Source organism: Cyclopterus lumpus, chromosome 3, assembly GCF_009769545.1.
Source record: "Cyclopterus lumpus isolate fCycLum1 chromosome 3, fCycLum1.pri, whole genome shotgun sequence".
Taxonomy (NCBI): Eukaryota; Metazoa; Chordata; class Actinopteri; order Perciformes; family Cyclopteridae; genus Cyclopterus; species Cyclopterus lumpus.
The window spans coordinates 7,739,468-7,759,114 of NC_046968.1; the positions used below are offsets into that span (position 1 = coordinate 7,739,468).

General features: G+C 42.8%; 2 protein-coding genes across 5 annotated transcripts in view; one reads left to right on the forward strand and one right to left on the reverse strand.

Annotated features, from left to right (window-relative positions):
- LOC117728805 (AT-rich interactive domain-containing protein 3B-like) overlaps positions 1-5,190 on the forward strand; it is a 46,388-nt gene extending 41,198 nt beyond the window's left edge. For 3 of the 4 annotated variants that reach the window (XM_034529667.1, XM_034529670.1, XM_034529669.1), the window contains exons 7-9: positions 432-701; positions 937-1,029; positions 1,147-5,190. In XM_034529667.1, the coding sequence (XP_034385558.1) occupies positions 432-701; positions 937-1,029; positions 1,147-1,337 (554 nt within the window). In that variant the 3' untranslated portion in view covers positions 1,338-5,190. The remainder of the gene's footprint in view (positions 1-431; positions 702-936; positions 1,030-1,146) is intronic. The other variant, XM_034529668.1, reaches the window with a different exon arrangement.
- Positions 5,191-6,051: 861 nt separating this feature from the next.
- On the reverse strand, positions 6,052-17,904 carry LOC117728804 (semaphorin-7A-like). Its single transcript, XM_034529666.1, has 14 exons — positions 17,710-17,904; positions 16,723-16,856; positions 16,541-16,609; positions 16,349-16,447; positions 16,047-16,155; positions 15,572-15,676; positions 15,317-15,456; positions 14,982-15,160; positions 14,283-14,385; positions 13,073-13,256; positions 12,056-12,171; positions 11,697-11,842; positions 9,003-9,079; positions 6,052-7,493 (listed from the first exon to the last, which is right to left on the reverse strand). Exons 1-14 carry the CDS (start codon positions 17,801-17,803, stop codon positions 7,141-7,143), a joined length of 1,908 nt encoding a protein of 635 aa, XP_034385557.1. The 5' UTR covers positions 17,804-17,904; the 3' UTR covers positions 6,052-7,140.
- Positions 17,905-19,647: the final 1,743 nt, after the last annotated feature.

A 19,647-nucleotide genomic window follows, 5' to 3' on the forward strand; every position in this document is an offset into this window, starting at 1 on the left:
TGACTCTGCGGCACGACTTGTGTAGTAATGCACAGTATTTTACCCCTCAAATCGCTTTATGGGGTCAGATCACACGGCGCGTGGTTTGACTGACGCAGTCATTATGGATGTGAAACCCGTCTGTTTTGTTTTTATTCAAATGAGTGGGTAGTGAATTGGGGTTCTGGGGAAGTTCATTCTGAGCTGGTGGTCTCTGTAGTCTGTTGCAACTAAAATGAGAAATATAAAAGTAAATGTAAAAATGTGAGTCTTCATTGAGATGCAATCTTTCTTCTGCAAAAAAACCCACCTGAGGTCTACATTGATTTCTCATATTACAATTTTCTGTTTGGATTTAATTATAACCACCATTCACATTCAACCAGCTAACGGACTAACTGATCCTTTACGATCCATTAAACTAACGCTCCCCCTTTTGCGCCCTCTTCCAGAAGACTTGACCCCCTCCATCATGGCGGCGAGACCCTCCATGGCGCTGGCCCTGGGCCACCAGCAGGTCGCAGGCTTTGCACGGGCCGCCACTCTGGAGCAGCTCAGAGAAAAGCTGGAGACCGGCGGAGAGGGGCCAGAGAGGAAGATGGCCCGCCTGGCGGAGGAGCAGCAGCGCCTGATGCAGCAGGCTTTCCAACACAACCTGCTGGCCATGGCTTCCCAAATGCCCATGAACATGCGCCTGGCAGCCCCCACCATCACCACCCGAGGTTTGTGTTTGTCAAAATACTAGTAAAAGAACCGGAAATGATGTACGTTTGCGTTTTTATTCAAAAGAGAAACAGATTATTCGGCAAGTAGCACCCCTAATGATGCTGTTCTAACGATGTCAAAGTATCTAAATTATATTCAGATATGAAATTCTAAATATATATATAATTGATTGCATGAGTATTCGGCCCTTTGAAATCAGCATTTAGTTAAACAATATTTCTGTCTCTTCAGATGAGAAGCAGCAGGACATGTCTCTAAGCATCTCAACCAATGGAAATGCCAGCATCACTGTCTCAGTTGAAGTCAATGGCACCATCTACTCAGGTTTGTTTAGGATTTATTAATTATTACATCTCCTTAATCAAAAGTAATGATGTGGTACATCCCCTCTCGTGATCAAGGCACCACGTTTATGTTGTGATGTCTCCCGTTTTCCTACAGGAACCCTGTTTGCCCAGAAGTCTGGTGGGGCCCCGGGGCCTGCTGTGTCGGCTGCTGCTGCTGCTGCCTCCCCTGCTGGAGCCAGCACTAGCTATGGCTTCTCTGTACCTCTGGCTCAGACCCTCAGCCCCACGTCCTCCTCCTCCTCCTCCAAGGGCTCTGCTGAGCCGGCCCCCAGCGGATCACCCTAGCTCGGGGGCCCGCCCTTTGCACCTGCTCCCCCAGGCCTCTCTTCCATTGGGAGGCCCAGCAAGAAATATACAGTACAATGAGAAACAGATAAGAATAACAAACTGTTGCACAACAAATACCTCATCAACCCTGTCGACCTCTTGGCTGTCCAATCATGAACACAGAGCCCAAGAATATTCTGACAGCACGTGCCCAAATGCACAGCTATGCATTTTACTCAACACACAATCACATACATGCACTACACTACAAACACACACAATTCTACATGCACACACACACACACTCACACACACACACACACACACACACACACACACACACACACACACACACACACACACACACACACACACACACACACGTGTTAATCATAATGTACATGCTAAACACAATCAGCTCAGCCAAAACCCACTGACAGGTGTAGTCACAACTGAACTTGAAAAGTTTTATCTTAGGACATTTTGTTTGTTTGTTGCCATTTTGTCTTTTTTGATTTTGTGTTTTTAGGATGATTTTTGTTTTTAGTTTTTCTCTTTTTACATACCTCAAATCAAGTAACCTGCAGTGGTGTCTTTACCTCAGGAGCTGTAGTATATTTAACCTGAATCAACTTTATTTTTATATTCTTTTATTTTTTTTGTTGACCTAGTTGCAATCAGGGGAAGTCAGGTAACTCTCTCTCACCAGTGGAACCTCGTGAACAGAGCCCCCACCTCACAGCGGCAGGCCTCCCAACCCGGGCCGCTCGGATTTCTGCAGCACACCTGTCGTCGACTCAAACTGGTGAACGATCGGATGCTGTGGATCAGCACGTGACGCACCTAATCTCAGAACTCCGCCCTCAGTTCAGATCATGACAAGTCCATGGTGTTGGCTGGGAGGTTCATTATGTACACACGCCTCCCGCCGTGGCAATGCACAGGAATTTTGTGTCCCATCAAAAAGAAAAATTCAACTCATTGCAGAACCGCACAAACAGTCTTCGAACAACACGGTGGCGCACAAAGCTGGGGGAACGGCAACTGAGCAGACCCTGCGCCGCTTTCTCCACCCGGCTCCTGTCTGATGTTACTGAGAGGTAGTTCAGAAGAATCGGTGTGAGTTTGTTCTTGTTGGGTTTTATTGGGGGGGGGGGGGTCTCTCAGGAAGCAACGTGACGACTGCAAGGAATCGCTGTTGATTATAAAGACAAAGAAGGGATTCGAAACCTGAAGAATGCACAAGTCTACACGACTGTTTGAGAATACCTCATCAGACTCTCCCAAAGGAGAGCTGCACTACATACCTCATACGGCTGCAAAGCCATCAAGACTTGACGCCACAACCCCCCTCACCCACATGATGGGAGTCTTACCTGACCTGAAACTGACGTGAACGTACTGACACACTGCTGGTGGTTTTTGGGGACTAACGGAATCGGGATGGGGCTCGCTATCGCTCTCTCCCCTCCTGTGTTCATAAGTTGTTTTATGCTTGCTTCCGTTTCCTTTCTTCTTTTTTTTCCTCCTTTTTTTTTTTTTCTTGGTTCCTCAAGTTGTCTGAGAAGACAGAGGGAAAATAATCGTTATTTCTTCACGGACACGTGTATCTGTAGGATTGTCAACGGGTTTCGAGGTCGCTGTGGGTCAAAGCAGAGAAAAAAGAAAAACGACAACAATCGACCACGTTAACCTTAAACTTGACTGCGGAATATGATAATGCATGTGTACAATCATGTGACCAGCGTTTTAAAACACCCTAATCTACTGGTTCACGTTAGCCTCTGGTTATTGCACAGCTAGATACCAAAGACTAGCCATGTCGCCCCTCATGATGGATCCCTTGTACAATCCTGCCTGCTGTGGCGCACAGCAAGGCAGCTTACGGTCTGTTCTGGACTGCAAAGAAAAGAAACGTTTATTCTGATTTCAAATTTTTTGTTTCGTTTTGATTTCTCGAAAACAAATGAAAATATCTTTAGGTGAGGCGAATCCCCATGTTTTGCGTTTCACGGCATGACTCAACAGTGGAAATACGTACATTTCTATCTGGATTCAAAGACTCAACATCTGATTATGTGACATGTACAGACATTTAGTCCAGAACAGCAGCCCAGATGCTGTGGCTTCCTAATTGAATCCTTTACATTTATTGGCGCTAGGGGCTGTTTAAAAAAATAAAAATAAAATAATTCAAACGCAACACCCGGAGTGGGCACATGCCCTCTCAGCCAGTGCGCATAGAGGCCCACGAGTCTGGCCCCTTTTTATTAAAGAAGCCACTTTCTGATAATCCGGTAACTGTTGAATTATCCCTCCAATTGTACGGCATTTTTGTTCTCCCTTTTAAGTCAATTTCTACGCATTTTGAAATACCACAAAGGATGACAATGATTTTTTCTAGCTTTATCTGTGTTGAATGTGAGGCATTGTATCTGTTTAGAAACCTCTTTAATTAAGCCCAGTGGAACCGAAGTGGGCAGCCTTGTTGCTTTTACTAGACTGTATTTTAGCTATTACGTGTCAGGTTTTTGCAAATGTTTTGCAGTGCAGATCTCAGTTTGAGGACTTGTGCCAGAAGTCCTTTTTGGTGATCCCGTCAGAACCCTGCATGACACAACTGTATTTTATAAAAAAACAAAAAGAAAAAAGGTGATAACTGTAGACGCTGCCTTAAAATAGTTGCTGGTGAGATCCCGCCGGTGCAGTTTTCTATACTTCTACTACTACTACTACTACTGGTCGGGGAAAATGTCTTTCTCTCCGAGCTTAATCCATCGGAGAGTAATCACCTTTTGATTTGATTTTGGCGAACACTTCAATCAGACGTCAAGACAACAGTTGTCATTCATGCTGTTGGTAACAACTGAGTTTGGCTATTTATTTATGTGTGTGTGTGTGTGTGTGTGTTTTTTTTTTTTTTGGTCCTGGTGGACCTCGTTTCAGTAATGGTTCAGCTTAACCCTTTAGGCGCCATGTTACTGAAACCTTTCATTGTTTCTAAGTCCAGGCTTTCTGTTGCATCTGCTTCATCTAAGCAATGATTGTTTGATAGTGTAGCTTCACTGCCTGTGTGTGTGCGTGCGTGTGTGCGTGCGTGCGTGTGTGTGTGTGTGTGTGTGTGTGTGTGTGTGTGTGTGTGTGTGTGTGTGTGTGTGTGTGTGCGTGTGTGTGTGTGTACGTACTAGAGACCGCCCCCTACCTCGTCATACCACAGTACCTCAGGGCAGTGGGCCGCAGTCACTGTTGCGTTGGATATTGAAGCTGCGTTGGGGGACGAGTGCTGCCGGAAGCTGCGGTCAATGCTGAATGCAACGTCGTTTTTTAAAAAGTTTTTTTTGGGATTTGCGTCGTCAGTAACTGTAGGCGAGGTCTCGTCACTCAGGAAGCTGTGAAGTTGGAAGTCTGCAGAACCTTTTTGTCTCTCAGATGATTTTGGAGTTAATTCAGTTTTAAAATTGTTTAAAAACTAACCTGATCTGTGTAAAAACAGGCGCATATGCAAGTGGTTATCGAATACCTCATTTATCAATTTTATGTTGTTGTTTTTTGGCTTGTACAATGCTCCGTATATTAATTCAACTGTGGGGTTTGTGCATATTTTTGTACTGTTATTATTATTATTATGGACATGGTAATAATGATATTACTGATATTATAGTTTTCTCTTTGATTAAAGCAAACAAAAAAAAAAAAATAGGACAAAACACATGAATGCTTGTAAAAACTGGTTTGTGCTGATTGTATTTAAGAGGAGCACTTTTCCAAAGTGGTTTTCACACATTCAGTTTTGTTCATATTAGTAATATAAAGATATGGTTCTCAGGGCTTTAAACTTGTATGTCATGATAAAGTTTTACTTTATATCTTACTTATGTGTGTTTGTTTCATTTCTCCTTTTTTTTAAAGTGTCGCTGGGCCTCTGAAAGCACCAGATGCGCTACTTTCAAAGGTGTGACTTACACCTGGTCACGTTTTAGAAGCTGGGTTAACATTTAGCAGCCGTTTCACATCCTCTAATGTTCACTTCCAGTAAGGCGAAAATAATTAGCTTCCACTTTTTTTAAAAACAAACGGCAGATACCTTCACAAAACAAACAGAACCCAGAGCCTCGACCACTGAAATGTGTCACATTGGTTATTCCACGATTACATCAGCCCCAGGTGTTCTGTGAGTATTCAGCCTTGGCTGGGAGCGGCTGATACTGATACACGATCACTAGCGTTTCTCAAGTGAGCTCGTTGCGACAGCGTCCCTCCAGTCACACTGCAAACTAATGTGCACATCTCAGGAAATGTCACAAAGCAAGTTGTGTGACCATTTCAACCCTTTCAGTATAGTTCTCTCCCCCTTTAGAGCACAGGGGCCGGGAGCTTTCTTTTGTTGCTTTATGGAGGAAACTAAAACAGAAAAATTTGACGGCGTAAATGTGTGAGGAAGCCAAGAAGTGCAGCCTTTGTGTTGTAAAGCATGACGTGGTGCATGTGTGTTATGTCACAGCATGATGTTTGAAGAACTAAACGGCTCAAATGTAACAAGCAATGACAGTCAATTGCTGGATGAAAAAAATTGGCATTCATATTACATGTTTTGAAATGTTTTCTATCAAAAAGTAAATCCATTGTAACGCTCAAGTAAGCGCAACTCACAACAAGATGTCACAGATCTTGCTACAAACATGACTCAAAAGCTACCGTTGTATACCCACACACACGTCAAGTCAAACACAAGTATTAAATACATATATTTATTACAGTAAATAAAGTGCTAAAAGTGTTGAGCAGAGACGTCTTGACATGCAGTACATTGCCCAAAGCATGTTGGGCAAGTCTGAGGTATAGGAAATTACTGCAAAGACAGAATGTCCCCTCCTCCTCCGGACAGAATTTCTCAGTAAAGGAAACAGGTAGTATTTCAAAAGAACGGAAATGCAATTCATAATAGTACTATTGTATTGGAAGACTCGTGATTCTGGTTTCTACCAAACCAACAAAGGTTTCCTATATGCCACTGCCTTGCCCCAGTTCATGTAGTAGTATTAGATTCTTGCTAAGCATCTGGGTTACTGGTTTCCTTTACATCTTTAACCAGTTGCCCCAGTTGCAACTCTGCATGCGTTTCCTAACCCAAAGATGGTAGCGGGAGAGTCAAAGCACAAAGTCAGCAAGATGATGCTCTTGCTGACATTTGAAAGTCGACTTAATGTAGACATTTGTCAATATTATTTTCTATTACGCTGGTTTTAAATAATATACAGATTGAATATTTCTGGTGTGTAAACCAAGCGAAGAGGTTATCTTGTAATCGTCACGATACCGCCTCCTCCCATTCGTGTGGTTTTGCATTGAGATTAATCTTTTCATGGAATCAAAACATGAAGCTTAAACTGGACTGACAAAATATGAATTCACATCATTATCGGTTAACGGTACACCCGGCTGCTTGTGTGCAGCGGACGCCTACAGGGTCATGTCAAAGGATTCAGATATGCTAGATGAGGAACAGCTTTTACACATATATTTCTACTTCACATTCTTCTGAAAGTTTGCATTAGAAGGTGAGGACTTATGTCCAAAGCAAGATTGGGACGTCTGATTTCTTCATCAATGTCTCCTCGGTTGAAAGCAATGCCGATTCACGATTGCACAAGTGGAGCACATTTTGTTAGTTCAATCAAAGGAAACTATTTACTATTAGGACCTGTGGTAACAAAATAAAGACTTTTCTTTTGAGCTCGCGGGCCGAGCTCTGTTACGATGACAGACACTTGGGAGATCGGAAGTGTCGTCTATCGCCGTGGTTTTCTTCCATGTGCTCTACTCAGGACAAACTCTTGATCACAACAGCCATGAGACAAAGCCAGATCAGTGGGCTCGATGACCGACCCGCCGCCCGGCCCTCCAGCTGGAGTTGGTGCTGCGCCAGCACTCTTCTGTGGCCCATCTCCTCCGACACACATGTGTACGCTCCCACGTGCTCGGGGCCCATGCTGTCGATCAGGAGAAGGCACTGCTGCTCCCTCGAGCTGCAGCTTGTGTTGCTTCCAAGGTGACGCCAGCTGTACTGGGCGTGATGGGACGACACCGGGCACCGGAGGAAATGCTTGGACTCGGGGGGAAGTGTGACGCTGCCCTTGGCCTCGTCTGCATGTGTTGCAGTGGAACCTCGAAACACTGGGGAAAGAAACACCAGGTCTGTTAAACTTTTAGACGGGTGTTTGGTCAACCTTTTTTCAACAGCCAAACTATTTGTTAGAGCATGGCAAGCCTCTTGTAAATGTGCCTAGATACTCACAGGCGGAACAAGCCAAGGCGGATTTAAATGTGTAATGAAGGGGATGCAAGAACAGCAAGGGTCATTTGTACTGTAGTTGGGCTTGGATTACTGAATAAGTGTTATATAAATAGTAAAAGTACTGCATAGTACAACATGTTTGTTCTAAGCAACAACTTGAAGATGTTGTTGCATACTTGATCAAGGGTTATTCCATAAAGCAAAAGTGGCGTTCTTCACATTGTTGTTTGCACATGACCTGACGTGGACATTTTAGTAGACATTTTGGGTATTGAGGAAGTTTGTCTGGCGTGGGGGTGGCAGACTCTAAAAAGGGTCTAGCAGAATAGAAACCTGTATCGTCAGCGTACGGTATTATGCTCTCTGATGTTGTACTGATTGTGTGTGTGTGTGTGTGTGTGTGTGTGTGTGTGTGTGTGTGATAAGAAAGTTGGAAGACGAGGTCGACGTTCTTGTTAACACAATTCAAACTGCAGCACAACTTGGCCATCGTAGGTCAGATGTCAGGGGCAACATTCATCGTGGCAGAGACGTGACATGGGCAAGATAGCAGACAGGAAGTGGAGGAAGTGGCCCTGTCAATTGTTTGCACGATTCCCATAGCATTTGAAGCATATGGCAAGATAAGATGGTGCGGGTTTAATCAGCTGAAATTCCTCACATACTTAAGAGACACACAAAGACAGTATTGTTGAATCAATATTTAAAATGTCTAATTAAAAGGTGTAATGTCAAGGGCTGCTCCTTGTAAGACCAAAACATGACGACGACTTGATTCCCTCTGATTCAGTGACCAGCTACAGAGAGAAATACAGTATGTAACAGGACTGCTGGGGACCGTCTGGGTGGTTGATCTTCAAATAGTATAGTTGTGTTTAAAAAGTAGCTATTTATTTGGAGATGGGAGTGTGTGGATTGGCTGAGGATGATTGTTGTCTTTGCAGTTTCTCAAATTCAACTGTTGTATTTGGGAGGAAGCCTTGACCAACCGTGATGTTTTGAGAGCACACATTACGCACCACTCCCAAACCTGCCTTTCACCCACTGGGATATTCAGGCAGTAAAAGTGTTGCATATGTTTGCCTACTTTTTTTTCATGCCACAGGCATATCCTGATCTCTTTGGATCAATATTATCTTACAAGGCAGAACCCGTGATGAGTGTTTTAGAAGTTGAGTGCGTTGCTCAATGGCTTGTTTTTTTGTTATGACTTTTCCTTAAATTCTACAAATTAAAAAAACGAGGGTTTTGTACATTGTATGCAGACAAAATGATTGCATTAATAAACAAGGGTGTAGGGGGGGGGGGGGCCTGTTAAATATAGTCTGTAGCCGGTGAGCCTAGCTTAGCCAGACCTGACTGCAGTAAACTCATGAACATCATCATACCTTTTTCATGGAGCTGAACCTTTGACACAGTCAAGCAGATGGCATGGTTCCCATGGGTCAGATCCTGCAGCGTGCCACTGTGAAATAAAGGGTATTTGAGTTAGACGAATATGGCACTTTCCATTCAATTATCAAGCTAATTTTACTTTTGTAATGCCACAGAAAGAGAAATGTGAAATAAGCGCATTTCCATCGACTTGTTTGGTGCCAATAAACTGGGCTACAACATAGTTTGGTTAGAAGTTGGCGCCTAAAGCTACGCATGGCTATAATCCGCTAGTATAAAAAGAGTAGAAGAAGTAGAGGTTTAGAACCGGAAACAAAACAAGTTGACCTTCTAACCATATCTATCAAATGGAGAGAGGTCTTCAATAATTAGTTAAAGCTGGGCAAGTTCTAATTGTTTAATCGTCTGTCATGTCAGCGACTGTTGGCCATTTGTTATGCTGTCCGGAGACAAAGACGAGCATTCATATATTATAGAGAAGAAGACGCAGACAGCGGGAACAGCTGATCAGTCATGTGAGTGAAATGTTCGCTGCACAGAATTTATCTGAAGAGGACGTTGCTATAACCCATTTGTGTGCAGCAACTCTTTTGCGTCGAAGGCAAAAAAACTTTTTTTTCTTTCTTTAAAGCTTTTCTTTTGCAATACTGCAAAATGTGCATCAAAATATGCGAGGGGAAACCACGGCTACTGTGAGTACATAAAACTCACCAGAAATATGTACAAACACACCAGACACAACAAAACTACCTGCCAGCTCGTGCAAGTAAATCAAACATTTAAATGGGTGTCACAACACAGTGTGAGAACAGATCCAAGCTCCTGTACACTCCTGGAAACCCACATAACCTGATGAAGACTTTATTGGCAACAACACTGTACACCTTTTGTTAGCAGAGCAGCAACACAGGCAGCCATAAAAACACAGGCAGCCATAAAAAATAAGTTATTAATGACTAAATGTATCTTAGGTTTGCTTTCAAGCTCCTCTGTTTAACTTTAAAATGGAAAAATAACATGTAATTAGAAAACATTATTTTATATATATATATATATATATATATATATATATATATATATATATATATATATATATATATATATATATATAATATGAAACATAACAAGTATTACTCCATTATCCCACTGCTTTGTGACTGTATTTTTTAAATTATTTTATAAAACAAAGGGCCATTCAAACGATACAAATGAAAGGGAAATAATTCAGTGATCGCAGGCATGTGCATTCAGTGCTGCTCACAGTAATATACTGGAAGGTATAACCATATCAAGTTTGGAGGGGATTTTATTAGAGGAGTTTATTAGATTTTACATGAATCCACGCCAGCATTAAAAGAAGATAGGTTACATTAACCGTTAGTCACTTCCTTCACCTCCTGGTAAGGGGGGCTCACGGGGGATTTTGCAGTCATTGCATTTCACCACAATAGGTGCGCTGCCAGACAGACTATTACTCAGAGCAGGAATACACCCCTTTTCGCCACATACCATTGTTACTCAGCCTTTCACTAGCCACTCCCTATCACTAGCATTTCCTCCTCGAGCAAATTCTTATAAAATTTGTACGATGCGTCGTATGAAAGGTGAGTGATCAAAGTCACAGGAAGTGTGTATGGAGATGTGGGGGTGGTGTCTGTGTTTCTGTATGTAGGTGGTGTAGAGACCACACACAGTGAGAAATCTAAAGATATTCATTTCATGACCAACTTTCTTCCTGTTGACAGAGAAAACGTTGCACGTTAACTTGAGAATGTAATTATGATGCTAGGTGTGTTCAGACAAAACAAAGTCAATGCACATTTGTGCTAATTGAGAGCTAAGCCATAGTCTCATGGTTACATGGTCAGTTCTAGAAATATGTATTTGTTACTTTATTCCAGCTAGTGGTTGTACTTTACAACAAATCAATTTAGCACTAAGTGGTCTCTATGGAGACGAAGTCCCCGTCCTTCCCTGAAGGAGGACTCCTATTGGCCTTGAAGGAGGTCTCCTATTGGCCCTGAAGGAGGACTCCTATTGGCCCTGAAGGAGGACTCCAATTGGCCCTGAATGAGGACTCATATTGGCCCTGAAGGAGGACTCCTATTGGCCCTGAAGGAGGACTCATATTGGCCTTGAAGGAGGACTCCTATTGGCCCTGAAGGAGGACTCATATTGGCCTTGAAGGAGGACTCCTATTGGCCTTGAAGGAGGACTCCTATTGACCCTGAAGGAGGACTCCTATTGGCCCTGAAGGAGGACTCCTATTGACCCTGAAGGAGGACTCCTATTGGCCTTGAAGGAGGACTCCTATTGGCCCTGAAGGAGGACTCCTATTGGCCGTTAAGGGCTAATGCTCTCAGGTTGTGAAACACTCCTTGCCTTTGGTCCGAATACACTTTTACAGTATCATTATAATAGGAAAGTAGAAATTAGAGCTCATGCTGCAAGAGATATAACGCATTGACGAAGGACACTGCAAGCAAGCAAAACTGAGTGTAAACAATGGGACTTTTGAAAAATATCGAAAAAACAATGCAAATGTTTGTTTGTTTTAAGGAAAAGAGTGAATGAGAACCTGGCTTTTGTAAACTCCATGCTAAGCCCACTACATGTAATCTCTGTGTATGAAATGAAAGCTTATGTTTGAATATTTAGAGGATAAAATGTCTCCTGGTCCATCTTACTCTGTCTCAGGGGTGCAGTGGGTGCCGTTCCAGCCACAGTAGGGATCTCTGGCCAAGACGCATAGCTCACAGCTGTCCCCATACTGGGCACAGTTTGCCACATTTAGTTGGACCAGTTCATTTCTGGAGCTCACATACAGCTTACCCTGCAATGATACACAGTACATAGTTTGTTTTTTGTTATTATTAAAACACGAATATCCTCTGAAAAGTTTAGACTGCTTCCAAAAACATCCAAGTTGCACGCCCATCTTTCAGAATTGCTAACATTTTGCTTTAACTCACTCTCGACATTATTGGTGTATATGAGTAAGAATCCTCCCTTGTGTCTTGGTTTGGGGGGAATAGTTGTTACTCACAGAAGAGGGGTGGAGGCCGATGCTGACGACGTGGGTCCTGTGGTTGAAAGGTTGATACTCAGCGATGATAAATGTTTGACTTTTATTCTGCATCACCTTATGAATCCCTCCATTATCTGGATCAAGAAGACAGGAAGATGACTAAATACTCAAACCTGTATAAACACAGCCCTCCCCCACAAACCAACGCACTCATATCCCATGTTTCATCACCTCGTTATGACTCTCCCAGCAAAGCCTATCAAAGGTTTTGAGCAACAAATGAAAGCCCTGTTGAGCTTGGCACTACATTGGTATTATAACTTGCAGCTACTTGCACAATGTTGTAATTTGACTGTTGCATATAATTCATTTCCAACGAGCCAACAGAGGTGTAAGTAATACTCTGTATTACAGTGCTGATGTAATCGAGCCCCTTTAGCAAAGTTTCTTCCATGTCAGTCAAATAGGAGGCTTGAGGCTAGGACGCCATGTAGTGACGCCATAAGTCCAAACATGATTAATATCCTCATTCCTAACTCTTTAAAGATGTGCTCAAAGGCTGATGTTCATAATTTTAAAGATGTACATCTCTTCATGTTATTTTTAATAGGCACATGGGCCAAAGTACAAAATGGCACATTATATGTCATAAAATGGTTAAATGCAAATCTTTTTTACATGATGCAAACTGTAAGGTCATAAAATGGTTAAATGCAAATCTTTTTTACATGATGCAAACTGTCAGGTCCCCGTCCTAGTCAAAGGTGTCCTGTCCAGTCTTAGCTGGGTAGGACTCTGCTGAATAAGACTGAGTCCTTTTTCCAATACTTGATACTAGTATTTAGACCTGCAACACCTCAGCTACTATGTTAAACTGAACATCTCTTGTTTATTTAAAATGTCAAACAGTAGATTGTTTAAATAGAAATAACTATTTAGAGGAACCTGTGTATGTAATGACCCTCAAATGTACATTAACAGGAAACTACATCTTACTACATCTTAATATCAACTTCCCTGATTAATATCACTCACTGAGAGACAGGAACAGGACATTATGGTTGCTCCGGGAACCATGGACGTGGATGTGGGTGTAGCTGTGGTGATTAGAAAGGAGCGGGCCGGAGTTCTTCTCAGGCCGGACCCATTGCTCCATCTCCGAATATGTCTCGATCATCCTCAGGACGTCTGGTTGAATCTTTGTGCTGTCTTCAACACACTGATGTAAAAAAGAAAAAGGCATGAGGGTTTTAGTTTGTGTTGTGGCGGTTCAGTTGACGTTGGTCCTGCCTGTCTAGCTTTCCCGTTCCTGCGTGGCACACTTGTTGCAACTGGATTCCTCTCAATGTCACAAGGTCCCGTGAGAGTCACGGGTATATGTGTGTGTGTGTGTGTGAGAGAGAGAGAGAGAGTGTGTGAGGCAACGCAGAGAAGCGAGAGGTCAGCGTAGGTGCTGCAACATCAGTTATAATATCTGAACTGGAGAGCGTTTCTTCTTTGAAAGAAGACCAAAGAACGACACTGAAGGCTTTTCTCAATGAAAAATTGGCGTAGGGTTCATCCAGTCACCTGACAAGTATTATTCTTTGAAAGTGCCGACTCTTTTCCAAGTAGTTTTCAATGACGCCTTCTCGGATGGTTCTGTGCACAAAAATTAAAAACCTCTGGCGGATCATTGGCGAGAGTCGGATTTGCCAGCTAGAATGGCAAAACATTTTATCGGCTGTAGCTAGCTAGCTAATGAAGCTATCGTTAGCTCCATGAGTTGATGGATAAACCTGTCTGGCTCACTTTTGAATGTTTCCATCTGACTTGTCGTACGCAAAATATGCATTTGATGGTTACGTACATGATGCTGTGGGTGTAAAAGTGGGGAATTTCGACAAATGATTGCCATTTTAAAAATACAAAATAAAACCACAACAACAATACCGAGCTAAAACCAAACGATAATAATGCAGTCTTGGGTATTCTAGTAGCACCAGTGATGACTTCAAAGCTACTATAATATACACAAAAGGTCATTTGAAAATACTTGTTGAGAGAATGTCAAGTTATGTTTCAAGTTGTGCTGACATGATGATTTATAATAATATAATATACGTTACTCAGAATTGATTACATCTTCTACTTCGTAACTGTATTAAAGCCTACGGGTTAAAAGACGGCGTCCATATTGATGCCAGGAATCTGACGTTGATACAGCTGTTATTCTACACCTCAGATGAAGTTGCTCGACACATACCTCTCTAGGCCGGTTGCTTTGCACGTCCTTGCCTTTAAATGGGGAGGTTGTGAAGATGTGATCAATATCTCGGATGGTGTAGACGCACACAGCACTCCTACCCCTGCAGAGAGACACAGAGGTCAGCCGGTAAACATGTAGTCATGCTGGTCAGGAACATGTGAAAAACAGCTGATGAGACCGGGCTAAATTTAGAAAGGAGGAACTCAACTCAACTCGCCCGAGAAGAGGAAGTCTTCTCTGCTCCGATAAACCAGATAAAGCCGAGCAGTTCTGTGTGATCAACATCATCTTCAAAGCACAGGGCAAATGTTCAACGGTTTGCCCATTTTGTCAACTGGAGACGTATATTTCTCTCGTTTTTACCTCTGAGTAAACAACTATTTTTAGAGTCTTTACTCCCATCTCATGATGGTTTGGGGTTATGGTTTGGTTCAATTGCCTGACATGGCATGTGACTGCCGTTTTATGTAAAGACTCAAAAATAGCCAAGTCATCCTTGTTTTTACATCGTGGCTGGCTTTAATCTTATGATGTTGGAAAGAGTTTTTTGGGGGGATTGCAGACAAATGCTTGTCATGGCTATTGAGTTCTACTTAAATGTATCTTCCCACAACATGACTCAAACTTGGAAAAAAGCACTGTTTAAAACGTTCCACCCTTTCTTGAATGCATGAATGATAATGCAAGTGTCTGTACCATTCATTTCGGAAGAGTGCGTAAACCCTGGTGTCCTGCCACTGGTCTGCCTGCACAGTGGCCACGTCCACCAGCTCAGAGAAATGCTGTCGGCTGTCGGTGTCTCCACAGAAGAGCCTGGCATTCATCTGGGACGTCCAGCTGTACTGCAAGATGTTCTTGGGACCGCCACGATCCCCCTAGCAACAATAGCGCAGCCAACGGATCAATCACTCTTTCACAATGCATATGTAATGAGTAGTGTAGTATATGTTACACACATGTGCACCCATCTGATGTAAAAAAAATTGTTTTTATTGATAAAATGTTGCTGAAACACTTTGCGCAGGTCTTACCGTGCAAACCCGGGCCACAAAAGGGATCCACATTTCACTGTACAAGCCTCTGTCTCTGTTTTTCTCCCTGTAGAAGGCATATACTCGACTCTTCAGGGGTTCTCTCTGTCTGCTGAGCACCAAACCCACATAGTGCTGCTCTATAGAGAGAGAAACTGAGTCAATGTTTCTCTCTATCGCTGTAGAACATGTTGACCCTTTAACTGACGAGACTGTAAGTTCTTACAAAAAACAAATCTATCTCCATGCAAATACCTTTATTGTGTCTTGCCGGTGTAACTCTGTTTTTCCCAAACTTGTGGATGCCAACATTGTCTTGAGATCCAGAGTATGTAATATAGAGATCACTTTCTGGAGAGTCTGCAAAAGACAGAGCAAACTGTTACAAATATTTAGGGTATCAAAGCGGCTTTGCGGTGCGTTTGGTTTGCAGCGAGCGTCAGTTCACCGTTTCATACTCCACACGCCAGTTTACAGAGAGCAAAAACTCAAGGGGAGAGACACAATGTGTCTGTGCTGGCTGTGATGCCAGTGGGAGACAACTGGCGTCTGGAGTGAATGGTAGGCACAAGTGGGAAGCACCAGAGCAATCTCCCTCCAAGCATTGGTAGCAAAGATGGAGAGAACATCATGCGAAAGTGCTGAGCTGAAGAAACAGCATTGTTAGTCGTGCTGAAGAGCAGAGGTTAATCGGCAGGTTAAGAAAAATCCTGCGTGTTCAGAAACTCACCCAGTAGGGCAAACGGTTCACCTTCCTTTATGACAAATTTCCTGATGCTCCCTTTTATTTTCTCCATTTTTTCCAAGGGAAGGCACCCGGGTGACTGCTCTGATAAATTCTACGAGAAAACACAAGAGATCTCAAACTACCCCCAGCTGTTCCACATCTGGCAGCACAATTGGACTGTTTCAAATACACAGGGAGTGGCACTGCGACCGGACAGAAAGGAGCAACACCGGTGATTATCCCCGAGATGTTGTGACAACAAAAAAACAGACGTGTTCCTGTTCCTCTCCGTGTCAGCACCCTACCATGTCACAGCACAGGGTCTCCTTGCCGTTGGTCCCGCACAGAAACAGCTGGTTGGCCTCCTCCCTCTTGTGGACCAATGTGATGTTATAGTTGCAATCCTAAGTGACAAGAACCATATTGTGATATTACAATTCGATCTGACGAACATGTCCACATGTTCTGCTGCGTGCTGTTAAGTGATGTTCTTTTACTGCTCTCAGTGTCGGTGGAGGCCCGGGGTCGATGCACTCCGTCCACAACACGTGAATTTCCACAGGTGTCTGTGAGCAGAAGGAGTGCCTTGTTATTATCTCCACGTCACTGTAAAATGAATGTCATCTGTGGTTTAAATGCAAAGCCGCTGATGATTACTTGTCAGAGGTGTTCACTGTACCTTCTGAGGATTTTGGAAGTTGAGTGAGTTGAGGTGTTTTGGCCCAGCGGCTATCACGGTGTCCGGCTCTCCTTCCACAACGATCTCTATGGGTGCGTGGTGTCCGGGTAGCGGTAACCTTTTCATTGCTGTCTCTACAGGGAATAAACATAAATATTGAATGATAAACACTTGGTGTGCAACGGATAAGGTTAAATTGTCATTGTACACAGTGAGAGCTTAACTGCTGGCTCGGCTAATAACCGGTTATTAGCCGAGCCAGCTAGGTTTATTAATCAGCGAGATCTGCAGAGTCAGTGTGCGTTTTGGGGAAGGAGAGTTGTCCTTCCCCAAAGTGTCAACGTGAAATTTGACATTAATAATGCTTCTGTTGTATCCAACTGAAGCGGCTAAATGGAATTCAGCCACCGTTAACTTTATCATTTCAACCTGTGTTACTTAATCTGTTAAAAATGCCTATTGTTCATGATGAAGTTGCATCTTTTTAAACACTGAAACCTTCCAAAGGTGTATCCCCTAATTCTTCAGTAAACACTTTTTTAAATACTGGGTGGGTTTCGATATTACCATAATATCGGTGCAATCAAACAATATGTAAAGTTATTAGCTTTTTTAATATTGTATAATATGATCATACACATCTTATAATATGAATGACTGTTGGTGTTTGTGTGTGTGACCGTGTAGACATTCATGTGCTTATCAACATGTCCGACAGTTTCCCATCACAGTAAACACCATTAATATGGATATGGTTTCCATCCTGGTTCCGGATGAGTGAACCTGCCAAAACGTCGGTGCTAGAGCCAAAGAAAAGCTCTTTATGAATCACTTCTAGCGCAATGCAGCAGCTGTGGACGGCCCCTGCTTCTGTGTCTCTCAGATACAACTTATGACATATATTCCAAAACGTTTTCCTCGAGACGCGTCCGGGTACATATATACAGGCTCCTGGCGCGTTTCAAAGTTAATAATAATATTTCATACCTTTCTCTGTGAACGTCATCCTCGGTAAAAGCGTCGTTGTCGCTGTTAAACTCCGGAGACATAAAAGATATGCCGTTAGAAATAAGGGCAGCATCCTGCTTCTGGAGTCTCAGCCAACTGCGCGTGTCTGATCGGAGCAGAGCAGAAAAGGAAGCCCTGCCTCTGCTGGGTGCCTCTTCACCAATTAGGGCAAACAGGAACGCAACACCGATTTAACAGCAGCATTAGGGAGGTTTAAAACGTTTTTTAAAAAGGTGTTTAATATTGTAACCCTGAAGTCATTAAAATGAGAGGGCACTGTGTTTTTACATGTTATTTACAAATGTCAAAGTACATAATTTACTGATTCCAGATGGATGTGTGGTTACTTCCTCGTAATAGTTGCCATGGGCCTGTGTGATGCGCCCCCCTCCTCTCTACCTCCTTCTGTCTCATGGATTGTTGAGGTCCATTCATACGTTGTCATATTCATGTAATGTGTTTATGTAACTTTGTAAATGCTGTTCATTCTGTACACATGACATCTATTATCTGTCCATCCGGGGAGAGGGATCCTCCTCTGTTGCTCTCCTGAAGGTTTCTTCCCTTTTTTCCCTGTCAAAGGTTATTTTTGGAGAGTTTTTCCTGATCCGATGTGAGGTCCTGGGACAGGGATGTCGTATGTGTACAGATTTGTAGATGGGAATAAACAATATTACTGACTGTCATGATCTGTAGTGTTGTGTCGTGTTTCCTGTTTTATTTTGAAGTCCTTGTCTCTCGTGTCCTCTGTTTCTCTGCACTTCCTGTCCCTGTGATTGTCTGCCCTGTCCCTGATTGTTTCCTCCTGTGTCCAATCACCTGCACCAGCCCTCTGTATTTAAGTCCTGTTCATGTCATTCCCCTTTGTCGGTTCGTCTTGTCCAGATCATGGAAGATCATGTGTGTGAGCCTGTTTTGTTTGTTTTGAATCCTGTTGAGCAATAAAGTTGCCTTTTACAGTGTTGACGGCGTTTGGGTCCAGTGTCCTGCAGCTGCGCACATAACAGACTGAGTATTATTGTGACTTCTTTACATCCAAACCTTTTATCTATTTCGTTCTTTATATTTGCATGAATAAATTGTAAGTTAGGATGAAGAATCATGTGACTCTCTGAAACTAAGGTAGTAAGATGAATGTCCCACATCACTCAAACGCACTGTATACTGGTTTCAATTAAAATATATTTTCATGTGACAATATTGTTGAAGTAATTAAATATTGTATTATTTGTAATTGGCGTTGCTCACGCTCCAAGGGTTTCATTTGTCAGCAGACCAACAGCCGATGGATGCTGGCTCCGATGAGGAGTGAAGATGCACAACACACGTGAGTCAAACGTCTCAGCCAATGTTAAGTTTTTGCCTGCTCTGAATTTGAGCTTTTCTTTTCAAAGGTCTCGTCCGTTTTGTGTCTAAGTAGAAATATCGAGACTGTGAGATGTGGATGGAGAGAAAGGCCAGCAGTAGGCGCTAGTCCCATCTTTTTAAAGGCCTCCAAAATGTGAGACTCAAGGCCAAACGTTACCTCCAGTGATGCATCTTTGCCCATGAAACGGGATCCAGAGACTTTCCTAGTACACAATGTCTGTGCCTCACTAATAGGAGGGGGGGGAGGGGGTGTATGTATGTGCGATACCCAAGGTAAAAAAAGGGGAGCTATAAATGTATTCAACTGTTTGTTTTTGTTAATTCTTGCAGCTAAGATGCTAAAATTGACTAATTGTGTTCAAATTATAGTTTCCCCTTTTCCACGAGAAACTATAAATGTTTGTTGAGGTTATGCTTTACTGTAATCCGCAGGTTGGAGCTTGAGTGACAGCTGCAGCGATTTGCCATGAAATCATTTTCCCAAGTAATACTCACTTTGTCGTGGATATTCATATCTCCTTGAATTTCAGAAAACATTATTCACAACTC

Coding starts and splice junctions, on each gene's coding strand:
- LOC117728804 (XM_034529666.1), bottom strand. CDS start 17,803: ATGCTGCCCTTATTTCTAACGGCATATCTTTTATGTCTCCGGAGTTTA. Junction 15,457..15,571: donor ACCGGCAAGACACAATAAAG/GTATTTGCATGG, acceptor CTCTCTCTATAG/AGCAGCACTATGTGGGTTTG. Junction 11,843..12,055: donor TCGGCCTCCACCCCTCTTCT/GTGAGTAACAAC, acceptor GTATCATTGCAG/GGTAAGCTGTATGTGAGCTC.